General features: G+C 42.4%; 1 protein-coding gene and 1 pseudogene across 1 annotated transcript; one reads left to right on the plus strand and one right to left on the minus strand.

The window, feature by feature from the left end:
• Positions 1-986: 986 nt before the first annotated feature.
• LOC115251715 (H-2 class I histocompatibility antigen, Q9 alpha chain-like) lies at positions 987-11,361 on the plus strand. Its single transcript, XM_029845085.1, has 7 exons — positions 987-1,134; positions 2,009-2,275; positions 8,943-9,221; positions 9,890-10,216; positions 10,452-10,563; positions 10,667-10,748; positions 10,878-11,361. Exons 1-6 carry the CDS (start codon positions 1,074-1,076, stop codon positions 10,722-10,724), a joined length of 1,104 nt encoding a protein of 367 aa, XP_029700945.1. The 5' UTR covers positions 987-1,073; the 3' UTR covers positions 10,725-10,748; positions 10,878-11,361.
• Positions 11,362-12,125: 764 nt separating this feature from the next.
• LOC115251832 (proteasome subunit beta type-8-like) lies at positions 12,126-14,918 on the minus strand (annotated as a pseudogene).

Below are 14,918 nucleotides of genomic sequence, written 5' to 3' on the forward strand. Positions count from 1 at the left end.
AAGGATCTTTGTTAGATAGAAATGTGTCCAAACCCAAAGAAATGATCACTGACTTTTATTCATTAACCAGACAAAGTGGTTGAAAATACAAAATCTTGGTGGATTTATTCTGTAATAAATCACTTTGATGTCAACAAGACACCAGCAACACACGAGCTTTTAGATATTGAGACGTTTTTTAGTAACAAATCTTTATATGGATTCTATTTCTTAATGCTTTTATTATCATCACTTGATTATTATTCTTTTGTTTTTCATTCACTGGCTGTAAAATTGTCCCACTGAATTAATAAAATGACCTTGTGAATTTGCAACAATGTAAAAGAATTCTGCTGGAAAAAAAAACTCTTCAAACAGAAAAATAAACAAGCTGCAGTTTAAAGTTCGTTGGTTCCTAATTTGGACCTGTGATCCTTGAATAATCATCAAAGGGAAAATCTCAGTTCAGAGAGTGAAGACTTATTTTAATAAAGTGTGTGTTCACCCAGAACTCTGAATCCCAGTAAACTCCAGATGTTTGAGGGAACATGAAGACCTCCGCTGCAGCTTTCCAACAGTTTTCAGACTTTCGCCAGACTGAAACTCGGAGGTCAAAAGTTGAAAGAGTCAAAAGTTTAAGGAAATTGTGTGAGAACGTTGAGTGTAGTGATCAGACACTAGAGAGAGCCCTTCACCCGGTAATGAGCGTGTTAGTTCCGGAGGTGACGTCATGGTGGGGCAGCTCTCGCACACCGGCTCAAAGGAGTGAAGTATTGATGGATTTAAACATTAGATCAACAATGACAGAGCTTTGCAGCCACACACACTTTAGATCTTTAAGTTTGCTCTAACTGGAGATCCCCCCCCCAACCTTCTGAAAGTCGCTTTCACTTTCACTTTGGCCCCGTTCAGACCCCATTCGCTTCTACCTGGTCCTTAGTGACGTCGGTGCCATCTCAGAATTCCTATTGGCTCCTGATCACGTGAACACGGTTTATTTCTCCTTTCTCTCCGCTTTTCCTCTTCATTTTTCTCCCGGACCGTCGAGGCGGAATCATTCACTTTGTATCTGACCACAAAAACTGTCTTTCATCATGAAATCCCTCGATTTTCTGCTTCTTCTGGCACTAATGAGTCTGCCCGACTCTTCAGCAGGTCAGTTCTGATCATTTTAAATGTGGAAATTCTGAATTCAGTCAGGTAACTTTCATTTCAGGCTAAATTTCCGGAAGGTTTCCATTTGCTTGGCGATCATTCCCACACTTGGGCTCATCTATCAGACACGACTGAGAGGAATCTAGTTCATATCAGGAGGGTTTAAACTTTAATCATTAATAAATGTGATGAAGAAAAGCAGAATCTCAACCACTGTGGAGTTGATCCCAGTCTGAGAATAAAGCTTCAACAGCAGCTCCTCATGAGGAGAATCTTCACTTGTGATGATGGAAATGCTGCAGTTGATCCAACATGTGAGGGAGAAAAATCAGCTTTAATCAGAACAGAAGTGATCCTGATGAAGCTGAAGACAGGATCCCAAATCAGCATTGGGGTGTTTAACATGTTGCCATTAATCTTTCCACAAGAAATACTTTATATTTGCCTCCAAATAAATGAACTTATGAAACAAACCTCAATAAAATGACAGTGATTTTAGGGAGATTTTGAAGTGTTTCAGGTTTAACTAGAAACAGCTCAAGTTAATTAGTTTAACTAGTGACTAACTTATTAACCTGAATAAGTTAGGAAAGAAAAATAAACAGGTTTATTTTAAAGAAAATAAAAGGGTTTCTTTTCTGGTCTCAGATTATTTTTTAGTTAATTTTTTTTAAATGTGCTGATAAAAATTTTAAGCCAACGATTTTAAAATCAAAATAACTTTAAAAACTGGAAACTCATGAAAGTGTAAATAAATGAATAATTAGTCTTTTTCTATATTTCATTTTGTTTTCTGATTGTGTGTTATTAATATTAAACTCTTGTTGAGTCGTTTCTGACAGTAAAGTTGTGATATTTGATATTTTTCTCTCAGTGACTCACACTCTGAAGTATTTCGACACTGCATCTTCTGGAGTTCCAAACTTCCCAGAGTTTGTGGTTGTTGGGATGGTTGATGATCTTCAGATTGATCACTATGACAGCAACACCAGGAGATCTCAGCCCAAACAGGAGTGGATGAAGGAATTTACAGCAGATGATCCTCAGTACTTGGACACACAGAGTCAGGTTGCTTTTGGTACCCAGCAGATCTTCAAAGGCAACATTGAAACTGCAAAGCCGCGCTTCAACCAAACTGGAGGTGAGTTGACTTTTCTTTACTCCTGATAAACTATTGTTGACGTCCGGTTGTGTGTTTTGGTGATCAGGTGATCACACACACTCTTCATCTGGGAGTGTTTCACTCACCTTGATCCAACAGTGTGATGACGCCTCCTCTGGGCTCAGACACACTCCGACTCAGCAGAACGCTGAAACTGGACCGGACCTGCCTCACTCACACTGTTTCTGACCATCCCATAATACCCCAGAGACGTTGGTCAGGGCGTCAGCGGCAGGTTAGCCAGTAGAGGTCACATGACCTGCAGAAACTAGAGGATTCATCACATCACACGTTTGTTTGTAGCGGCTGAGCTGAGCTGAAGTGGACCACAGTGAGTCTGTGCATCATCCATTCATCTGGGACCACCCACAAACACTCACTGGCTCATTTCACCACTTCATCCTTTCATTAATGAATGAGTGTCATGAACGCCACATTTAGTTCTGATGATCTCACCAAAAACAGGAAAATGAACCCACCAACACATGAAGATACACAGAACATTTGCTCCTGGAACCAGAGGCTGGGCCTGTTTTTCATATTTCCAGCCAACGGCTCCACTTAGTGACACCAACAAAACCCTTTTGAGAACTTTGTGACTTCCTGTCTACATCTGCTCAGGGAGCAGCAACAAATCTGGTGACTCTTTCTGCTGTTGGTGGAGACAAACATCAACGTATGAAGCTGAATTAGAGCCGGAGCCGTTATCATTTTCTCCCTCTGACACGTTTCTCTTAGTCCATTTAGATGACAAATGTAGTCCAGTTAAAGTCTTCTATAAACAGTTCCGTGTGTTTGGGTTGGTGTTCCTGTGTTCCCGTCACTTGTTTTAGGCTTCACAATGGAGCAGAAGTTTAGAAACGTGACAAGAAGCTTAAAAAGCAACATAACCAGGAACACTTCCAGAGAGCCTCTTTTGGGTCATTTTGCTGCTCTCCAGGCTGGATACAGGAGGAGGTCGGCCGTAGGGCCAGCAGGTCCAGCCCACATAGCAGGAATCTTCTTGATTTAGAGTCATATTCTAGCATGAGACTCAGCAGGACAAACGGGATTTAGCTGTATTTATAGAAAGGATTTACCTTATTTTCGCGACAATAAGGTGCAGGCATGGTAAAACATACCGCTACGCTAGCTTAAAACATGCATCCTAGCATATATTTAGCAATGTACTCACGTACATCATATTCTGTATCTGAAATGAATCCCAAATGGCTTTTGCGAACGCTGAAAAGCATTTATAGATTTTGGAACTGGGTGCACACATAAGGCGCACGCATTTTAAGGCGCAGGCATGTTAAAACATACCGCTACACTAGCTTAAAACATGCATGCTAGCGTGTATTTAGCAATGCACTCACGTACATCATATTCTGTATCTGAAATGAATCCCAAATGGCTTTTGCGAATGTTGAAAAGCATTTATAGATTTTGGAACTGGGTGCACACGTAAGGCGCACGCATTTTAAGGCGCAGGCATTTTAAAACATACCGCTACACTAGCTTAAAACATGCATGCTAGCGTGTATTTAGCAATGCACTCACGTACATCATATTCTGCATCTGAAATGAATCCCAAATGGCTTTTGCAAAAGCCGAAAAGCATTTACAGATTTTGGAACTTTGGTGCACACGTAAGGCGCACGCATTTTAAGGCGCAGGCATGTTAAAACATAATGCTACACTAGCTTAAAACATGCATGCTAGCATATATTTAGCAATGCACTCACGTACATCATATTCTGCATCTGAAATGAATCCCAAATGGCTTTTGCGAATGTTGAAAAGCATTTATAGATTTTGAAACTGGGTGCACACATAAGGCGCACGCATTTTAAGGCGCAGGCATGGTAAAACATACCGCTACACTAGCTTAAAACATGCATCCTAGCATATATTTAGCAATGTACTCACGTACATCATATTTTGTATCTGAAATGAATCCCAAATGGCTTTTGCGAATGTTGAAAAGCATTTATAGATTTTGGAACTCAGTGCACACATAAGGCGCACGCATTTTAAGGCGCAGGCATGTTAAAACATACCGCTACACTAGCTTAAAACATGCATGCTAGCGTGTATTTAGCAATGCACTCACGTACATCATATTTTGTATCTGAAATGAATCCCAAATGGCTTTTGCGAACGTTGAAAAGCATTTATAGATTTTGGAACTGGGTGCACACATAAGGCGCACGCATTTTAAGGCGCAGGCATGGTAAAACATACCGCTACACTAGCTTAAAACATGCATGCTAGCATATATTTAGCAATGTACTCACGTACATCATATTCTGTATCTGAAATGAATCCCAAATGGCTTTTGCGAATGTTGAAAAGCATTTATAGATTTTGGAACTCAGTGCACACATAAGGCGCACGCATTTTAAGGCGCAGGCATGTTAAAACATACCGCTACACTAGCTTAAAACATGCATGCTAGCGTGTATTTAGCAATGCACTCACGTACATCATATTTTGTATCTGAAATGAATCCCAAATGGCTTTTGCGAACGTTGAAAAGCATTTATAGATTTTGGAACTGGGTGCACACATAAGGCGCACGCATTTTAAGGCGCAGGCATGGTAAAACATACCGCTACACTAGCTTAAAACATGCATGCTAGCATATATTTAGCAATGTACTCACGTACATCATATTCTGTATCTGAAATGAATCCCAAATGGCTTTTGCGAATGTTGAAAAGCATTTATAGATTTTGGAACTGGGTGCACACATAAAGCGCACGCATTTTAAGGCGCAGGCATGGTAAAACATATCGCCACACTAGCTTAAAACATGCATGCTAGCATATATTTAGCAATGTACTCACGTACATCATATTTTGTATCTGAAATGAATCCCAAATGGCTTTTGCGAATGTTGAAAAGCATTTATAGATTTTGGAACTCAGTGCACACATAAAGCGCACGCATTTTAAGGCGCAGGCATGGTAAAACATACCGCTACACTAGCTTAAAACATGCATCCTAGCATATATTTAGCAATGTACTCACGTACATCATCATCTGTATCTGAAATGAATCCCAAATGGCTTTTGCGAACGTTGAAAATTATTTACAGATTTTGGAACTGGGTGCACACATAAGGCGCACGCATTTTAAGGCGCAGGCATGTTAAAACATACCGCTACACTAGCTTAAAACATGCATGCTAGCATATATTTAGCAATGTACTCACGTACATCATATTTTGTATCTGAAATGAATCCCAAATGGCTTTTGCGAACGTTGAAAAGCATTTATAGATTTTGGAACTGGGTGCACACATAAGGCGCACGCATTTTAAGGCGTAGGCATGTTAAAACATAACGCTACACTAGCTTAAAACATGCATCCTAGCATATATTTAGCAATGTACTCACGTACATCATATTTTGTATCTGAAATGAATCCCAAATGGCTTTTGCGAACGTTGAAAAGCATTTACAGATTTTGAAACTCAGTGTACACATAAGGCGCACGCATTTTAAGGCGCAGGCATGGTAAAACATACCGCTACACTAGCTTAAAACATGCATGCTAGCATATATTTAGCAATGTACTCACGTACATCATATTCTGTATCTGAAATGAATCCCAAATGGCTTTTGCGAATGTTGAAAAGCATTTATAGATTTTGGAACTCAGTGCACACATAAAGCGCACGCATTTTAAGGTGCAGGCATGGTAAAACATACCGCTACACTAGCTTAAAACATGCATCCTAGCATATATTTAGCAATGTACTCACGTACATCATCATCTGTATCTGAAATGAATCCCAAATGGCTTTTGCGAACGTTGAAAATTATTTACAGATTTTGAAACTCAGTGTACACATAAGGCGCACGCATTTTAAGGCGTAGGCATGGTAAAACATACCGCTACACTAGCTTAAAACATGCATGCTAGCATATATTTAGCAATGTACTCACGTACATCATATTTTGTATCTGAAATGAATCCCAAATGGCTTTTGCGAATGTTGAAAAGCATTTATAGATTTTGAAACTGGGTGCACACATAAGGCGCACGTATTTTAAGGCGCAGGCATGGTAAAACATACCGCTACACTAGCTTAAAACATTAATGCTAGCGTGTATTTAGTAATGCACTCACGTACATCATATTTTGTATCTGAAATGAATCCCAAATGGCTTTTGCGAATGTTGAAAAGCATTTACAGATTTTGGAACTGGGTGCACACATGAGGCGCACACATGAACATCACATGTTAAGACACCTTGTCCACTTTAGAGAAAATTTAAGACTTTTAATTGCGTTTTATGGTTGCGAAAATACGGTAAGTCGGTAAATTCAAAACAGGATCAACAGATTAAACGTTTATTTGCAGTTGAAAACATATTTAAGGTGTTTTGCTGACTTTTGGTGTCTCCCACAGCAACATTGCTCCTCTCACGTTCCAACAACCTGTAAATATAATTGGGCGGATTGTGAGACGACGTCATTGAGCGTCTTCTAGCGACTTGTTGGACAGAAAATAGAGACCTTTTGTATTGAGGAGTTGGCAACAAAACCAGCTAAGACAGAGTCCCATCAAGTCAAATCAATGTTCTTCCACATCTTTATTATCAATATTTCGACAACTGAACAATAGTATCAGACTTTTTGAGTGAGACATTGATGGATTTATTAATGCTAACGTCCAGATTGATCTTCAATACAGGCAAATAGAGGTGGAATCAGGGTCGCTCACTGGTCAGAATGAACTTCAAGAGGAATAATGTCAGCATGTGCAGTCAAAAAGAAGAAGAGAGTGGAATAAAGAGGCTGCAGGGAGTTCTATCCCCTCAGGAGGAAACCAGCAGGTTAACAGCATATTCTGAATGACAGCAACTGAACCTGCAGCTGGGAAAAAGGCTTAAAAAGACTTTAGAGTCATAATAATGAACTGACTTGTATATCTGCCAATAACTGACTCCTCTTTCATGGTTAGTGAGGAAGGTTCTAAAGACAGAAGCAACAACAGGAGCCTGCATGTAGAAACAACCAGTTCAGAACAAAGAGGTTCACATATATTAGAGAGCTTAAACCCAGCAGGACTCAAAGAATCAGACCCTTTTTAAAAATCACTTCATGTGAAACGGCATCATTACAACTACAAGGAAGTCCAAGAATTTCCACATCTAGAGGTTCTACCGACTAAAATAACCCCCTAAAAAGGTTCAGGATGGAAAAGCCGACGGGTCCACAGACGCTGTTTCCAGCTCTGATTCCAGTCGTCCCAAAAGCTCTAATGACTCTGAGCCTCATTAGCTCTAATAACAACATGAGAAGCAGAACGATGAACAGCAGAGCAGCACAAATCTCCCCATCATCAGCTGGATTCTTGAGCTGAAACAGAAGAAGAAAGGAAAGGTTGTGTGTGCTGATGGTTTGTGACTAAAGTGGCGCCACGGCGACGCCTCCATATCAGCTGGAGTAGGAAGGAATTAGACAAACATCAGGATATAATATCAACCAGGGCAAAAACCTGCTGCAACAGCTTCAACAACTTGATAAAAATGTGTCAAATATCTCATGATGAGTTTATTAAATCCCAGCTGCACAAAGAAAAGGAGCTTCCATTAAAGATCAGAGCAACGATGTTGGAGGATTTTCTGATGGAAAGATGAATCAAATCCATCCAATCCTCAGGCTGATACAGTTTCCATGCTCCTCTCAGACTGTTGCCATCAACAAACTCCCTTTGTCTGGTGTGACGCTCTAATAACGCTGCCAGATGGAACTAAAATGGCTGCCCAGCCCTCCTGATCTGGGAGGTTGAACCCTCCAACATGGAGCTGCTTCAGATCAAAGCTCAGTTTTCCTACCAGGAGAAAAGAATTAAAACACGGACGAGGAATCATCAACACTCACAACGAGCAATTACAGCCTGATCAGCAACGAGGGAAACAGCAACTTTGGATTCTGAGTCAGATTTAAGAACTTTCTGATTTTAGATTTTATTGGTCCATTTTTCCAGAATAAAGATCAAAGAACCGTCTCAGAATCATGAAAGCAAAACTGAGAGAAGAATCAAGTTTATTAGGAAAGAAAAGCTGGAATAAAGACGTGAGTGAAGGAAACTGTCAGGAACCAGATAAGAACCCAAATGTGACACACGGGTCTGGCTGAACATCGCTTTATTGTCGGACACAGACATCAGAGAGGATTCACCGGGGAGCGAGCAGAACAGAATAGTCGGGGACAAGCAAGGTCGAGATCGGGCAGAAGGCAGACAGAGTTTACAGGGGAGCAGACTAAACAGAATGGTCAGGAACAGGCAAGATCGGAACCGGGCAGGCAAACAGGAATACGCTGGAAGGTCATCAGGAACGAATAACGATCTGGCACCGAGTGAGTGTGAGGCTGGAGAATATATACTGGCAGGTGAGTGATCAGTGGGTTTGACAGAAACAGGAAGCAGATTCCAGGTTTACAAGGGTGACACGGTTCAGTCAGGATCAGTGAGGACTGTCCAGGTGAGGACAGTGTCCATCAGACCAGAGACAGCTGTTGGGAGCATCAGTGAGTCTCTGGGGGACGGTGAGACGGTCTCACCTGTTGACAGGTGGGTGAGCGGTGACGTCTCTCTGCTTTACTCACCTCTGTCCCTGTCCCTGTCTCTGTCTCTGTCCCTCAGGTGTCCACATGCTCCAGTCTATGTACGGCTGTGAGTGGGACGATGAGACTGGAGAGAAGAATGGATTTTTTCAGGATGGTTTTGATGGAGAAGATTTTATCTCATTTAAACCGAAGGAAGGAATCTGGGTCGCTGCCAAACGAGAGGCTGAGATCACCAAACACAAGTTGGATCAGAATGAAGCTGAGATAGAACGATGGAAGTCCTACTTTAACCAGATTTGCATCGAGTGGCTGCAGAAGTTTGTGAACTATGGGAAGAGCTCACTGATGAGAACAGGTAGAGTCACATGACCTGTGGCAGCATGACATCACACACCTGCAGGACACCTGTGTCATCCCCCCAGCCCCCCCTCCTCCCAAACTGTCTCTCTGCCCCTCTCCCCATGTCCCCCCCTCTTCCTCCCTCCCTTTACTCTCACTTTTCTTCACCTGTTTTCCAACTGCCCCCCCTGACCCTCTCTCCCCCCATTCTTCCCCCCACCCTGTCTCTCTCTCTCACCCACCTGCCCCCCACCCCCCCTCCTCCCACCCTTGTCCCCCTCTCTCTTCCCTTCCCCCTCTCCCCATGTTCCCCCTCTTCTTTACTCTCACTTTTCTTCACCTGTTTTCCAACTGCCTCTCTCCCTCTCCCCCTTCTCCTTCTCCCCCCTCTGGTGTTCCCACCCTGTCTCTCTCTCTGTCTCTCACCCACCTGCCCCCCCCCCCCCCTACCCTGTCTCCCCCACCTCCACCCCTCCCTCTCTCTTTCCTTCACCTTCACCCCATTTCTTCCCTTCTTCTTCCCTCTGCTTTACTGCCTCACTTCTCTTCACCTGTTTTCCTACTGCCCCCTCCACCCTCTCCCCCCATTCCTCCCACCCTGTCTCTCACCCCCCCCCCTCCTCCACCCTGTCTCCCCATGGCCCCCCTCTGGTCCTCCCTCTCATCCTCTCTCTGTCCCCCCAGAGCTGCCGTCAGTGTCTCTGCTCCAGAAGACCCCCTCCTCTCCTGTCAGCTGCCACGCTACAGGCTTCTACCCCGACAGAGCCACACTGTCCTGGAGGAAAGGTGAAGAGGAGCTCCATGAGGACGTGGACCACGGAGAGATGCTCCTCAACCCTGACGGAACCTTCCAGATGAGTGTTGACCTGAAAGTGTCCTCAGTCCCACCTGAAGACTGGAGCAGCTACAAGTGTGTGTTTCAGCTGTCTGGAGCGAAGGAAATCACCACAACACTGGACAAAAACCAGATCAGGACCAACTGGAGGAAGCCTGGGGTCAGAGGAGATGGTGGTGAGAAGCACACTCTGATTTTACTGTCTGAGGAATATTTCTTCTTTTCTTTAGTCAACAGGATCTAATTACAGGACATGAGCAGGAATAGCAAATGTTCAAACAAGCAAACGTCCAAAGATGTCAGCTCTCCTCACACTTAAATAATTCAGACAGATGAACAGATTTGGAGATGATCTTCTTTAGTCTTTGTCATCTGTGCTGGTTTTGATGGTTTTGCTTGTTTCCTCTCCAGCAGAGGGTCCCAGTAACACGGCCGCCATCGCTGCTGTTGCAGTTGCTGTTCTGGCTCTCGTTCTCGTCGCCGTCGTTGGTTTCCTCCTTTACAGGAAGAAGAAAGGTGAGAGATGGAGATGGAATCACATTTGGATTTTCTCTGGTGTTTGCTGAACTTCTCTTGCAGTAATTGTTTGTAACTGTGGTTTCTGCTCTAAGAATCTTTGTTCTGACCTTACAGCTGAAGGGTTACTCTGAGGTCCAGGAGCCACTGAAGCCAAATCCAAACTAAAGGAGAACCGTCAGCATGAAGAGGGTGAGTAGCTTCATGTTAGAGCAGCTTTATACTTGTTTTTGATTCATTGAGCTGCTCCTCTGGTGAAACTGGATCAACAATGAATATTCTGGTTTAATGTGTTTGATTATTTGGTCTTTTTCTTTTCAGGATGCTCTGGAATGAGGAGTGTTCTCCTGGAATAAATGCAACAGCTTATTAACCATTAGACACTTTAGAGGTTGTAATTATCAGATCTTTGCTGTTATTCAGTATAAAACTGTGGTGTTTGCTCTGATTTTTAGTTTTCATTTAGAATCAACTGATTTAAACCAGAAAGAACCAGAAATCATCGCTCTTGTCATCATTTGGGTTTAAACATGAGCGTGACCTTTAATAATGGGGGTGTTGGGTCTTTATTTAGCTTTTAGTCGATCAATAATGTATCTCTGGATGATGTGTTCACATTAACTGTTGTGTAAACTCATAATTTAAGGGCAGATTTAAAGGGTTTGTTTAAAAGATGATTTCCTGATTGTGTTGTAGAGATGAAAGTTGAAGTTGGAAACAAATTTAAGATGTTTGCAGGAGTTTTCTGCTGCTTTAGATTTAGATTAATGCTGATTTTTGCTTTTCAATAAAATCCCCAACCCTGTTTTGGTGTGTTTTTTGATTTCTTTCAGGTTGTGATGCTCCTGATCTGTCAAGTTTTATTTTAGTTTAATTTAGCCTATAGAACGCCTTTAAACAGTGAAGATGCTCCTCATCTAGACAGCCTGGTTCATGTTTTATGGTCCAAATCAGAAGGTCTCTGTCATTAAATCAGATGTGTAAAAATCAGTTTGTAAAAAGACCAACTGAAATTGTTCCTAATTAAACTAAAGACCAGAAAGACTTTGTGTAAATGAGCTGTTATTGTAGGTACATTGTTATAATCCATCTATAATCTCTCTCTGGAGTCCAAGGTTGATCCTTCTCTTCTCTATCAGCTGTTTCTCTCCAACATTGTTGGTTCTTTTCAGCAGAGTTCTGAGACTGGTCCCATAATGAGACTGAAATAAGCTGTGCTACATTTCAACAGCAGCTAATTTGGTTTTTGTCTCATTAAAATATTTATATTGAAACATTTGCAGATATTTTAGTGAAACAATGTGATGGAATTATTAAAATAAAGTCGTATTCTAAACATGATGATGAAGATTTTCCACCTCACATGGGTTCAACATCTGAACTTCAGCAGAACACCAAAGTGTGAACGACGTCATATATAGAATATATCAGCATAAAGCATCAACATCTGTACGTTTTACTGGGCGACATTTGAGCAGGACGTGTCTTCAGAATTTAGCCACCCTAAAGACACTTCTAACAATTATGTTCTTTTATTTATTTAATAGAAAAAAAAGATTTTAAAAAATGACCTTTTTATTTTAGGATTTATTCAAAGCTTCGCCACAATTCTGGTACATTTGAGAGAAAATGTATAAAACAGGCTGCATGAGAGCAACAGTCGCTCAGAACATCTCCTTTTTGTAGAGGTGGATCAACTGTGACACGTCGTCCTGGCAGACTTTGATCCAGCCGTCCTCCATCATGTGGTACACTGGAAACACACACACACACACACACACACACACACACACACACACACACACACACACACACACACACACACACACACACACACACACAACCTCTATTCAGTTCACTCCAGATTTACTCACATATTTGTCAAAAAGGGTTCTAATCCCTATTGAACATGTCCTGCTCCATCCAGAACCAGACTGGTTTTATCAGTCTGGATGTTTCTTCTGCATTCAGATATTAAATTATGAATTGAGACTTTTAACAGAGTCCGATTCAAGTTTTCAATGTAAAATGAGTTTTGAATCCAGATACAAGCTGTAAAAGGCAGAAATGATTATTCCAGACTAGGAGGCTTGTTTCTGGGAGAACTCACTATTGACCACTCCTCCAGAGTACGCGTCCCTGTGTGTGGCGTAGACGATGCCCCAACGGCCCAGATCGTACGCCTCCTCCACTGTCATGTCCTCTCGGAGGCCGCTGTCCACCACGGCGTAGGCATAACTGTTCCCAGAGCCAGTGGAGAACATCTGCCCGGAGAACCGATTCCCATTCCCATCCACATAGTAAAGACCAGGGCCCTGCAGAGAGATGCTGTTATGATGCGTTTGTTTTTCCTCTTCTTCATGTTCAAGCTTCATTATGTTGAAGCCTGATGTCGTCAGAGTGTTTTTATCTGTTCCTCTCATGTTTTCTCTGATTTCTGGGTTTTCTAACGGTCATGTTTTTAGTTTTTTCCATTAACTGTGGTAATATTGGTAAGGGGTGACCTCATTATGTGTTTAAGGTCACTTTTTGTTCATCCTTCATCCTTTAAAGAGGAAACCAACTCGGTGAGGAGGTTATTTCATGCTGAAGGTCAGAGGTCACTCCAGTTTCCTGACTTAATGAACGGAGTTTCTCCAGCAAATACTCTAATCCAAAATGAATTCAGAATGACCTTCACCACCCACGAACGCCCCACAGTGTTATGATGACCTGCCCCCCCTCTGTGCACTGGTTGGATTTGAGCAATAAACCAGTTCTGCTGAGGTTTGGGACAGGCATTTAAATTTCCTGGACCCTCTTTGAGGTATAGTGCTGGTTTCCAGTAGGGGAACTGGTCTTGGGGGATCTTACTGTGACTGGGGTAAAGTGGGTAGAGATTGGGACACATCCAGGGAACAAGAGACAGTGGCTGGTAATGGTTGCTTTTTCTTCACGAAGACTAGAGAGGGAGTTGGGTTAGTTAGGGGCTCTGTATAGTTAACCAGGACTAGGGGAAGCTCCATTCTGCTATGACTGGTATTGTTTTATATTTACACACACACACATGCATACACACCTGTTTGTCCCATCCACAAATCATGCTTCTTCCCACAGAGAGTCCCATTCCTCTGTATCCCAGCATCATGTTTGCCAGCAGTTTGGAGGCTGCAGCCACAGAGATCGATGGTTGTTCCTCAGCCGGTAAAGCCTTCACAAAGACATGATTCATTGTAGGAGCCTAAGTACCGTTTCAGTTCATTAATAAGTTGTTAGTTCATTTATTTGACTCAGGTGTGCGTGGAGGATTTTACGTTTAAAATTGCGTATATGCCTTAATTGAGATTTCCAGTCATTTACATACAAAAGACTGTCTCGCGCAGCGTGGGGCGGTTGTCATGGAGGGGAGCCACGCAGTTTCTCGCTCGCTAGTTAGCTAAGTTTTTAGCCTTTTTGGATTTCAAGCCATCCGAATTTTTTTGTTTGTTTGTTTTTGTATGTCATGCTGGATCTTTTGTATCATGTCCATGTTTTTGGAGTAAAACATGAGAACCGGGAAATCGTTTGGAGTATTTTTGTGGACGGGACGAGAGGAGAGGAGAGGAGAGCGTCGGGCTCGTGGCTTCAACCATTAGGAACCTACATTTAGTCGAGAAACTCGCTCTTCGTGGAGTTTTGGAGTGTGGAGCTGTCTAACTGGAAACGGAGGATAAAAGAAGGAAAAGTCTCGGAGACCTTTGGAGGAGGAAAGTGACGAGCTGCGTGAGGGAGCTCGTCAGCCTGGCGTCGGAGGTGAATTGATCCAAGTCTGCTCGTTGAGATCCGTGAGTGAACCAGGAAGGATCGTTGTTCGGCTGAATAACGAGGTGAAACTCCGTGGTGATTCAGCGTTTTTATTAAAGTGGAAATAATAACTGTTCATGGAGGAAAAGGACAGTGAAAAAAGGATAATAAAAATGACTGAGAAGGGCATGGAAGATCAGAAGTCTAGAAAGATCCAGGCTCGCAAGCGCTCACAGCTAATTAGCTTAAGAAAGCTAATTGAACAGCTAATGGAGGATGATGTGAACGTGGACACTGTAAAGAATAAGCTTCGTGTTGACTTCAGTGGCTTGCAGATGGAGTTTTTGGAGAAACTCTTGCCTGCAGAAATTTATGGAAGAAGAGGAATTTGTGGATGATCAAACTAGCTGGTTTGATCCAATAAATAAATCGACATGTTTTTCTGGAAATGTGAGGAGTGGATGAAAGAGGGTTTGAGGCGTGCTGAGCATGCTGAAGAATGTGACAAACGTATAACACCCACAGACAGATCGACAACTACAAAAGTGACCACTAGAAGTAAAGCTACATCACAAAGTGGAAGCTCAGCTTCATCAGCAT

The sequence above is a fragment of the Takifugu rubripes genome, chromosome 12 (genome assembly GCF_901000725.2).
Source record: "Takifugu rubripes chromosome 12, fTakRub1.2, whole genome shotgun sequence".
Taxonomy (NCBI): Eukaryota; Metazoa; Chordata; class Actinopteri; order Tetraodontiformes; family Tetraodontidae; genus Takifugu; species Takifugu rubripes.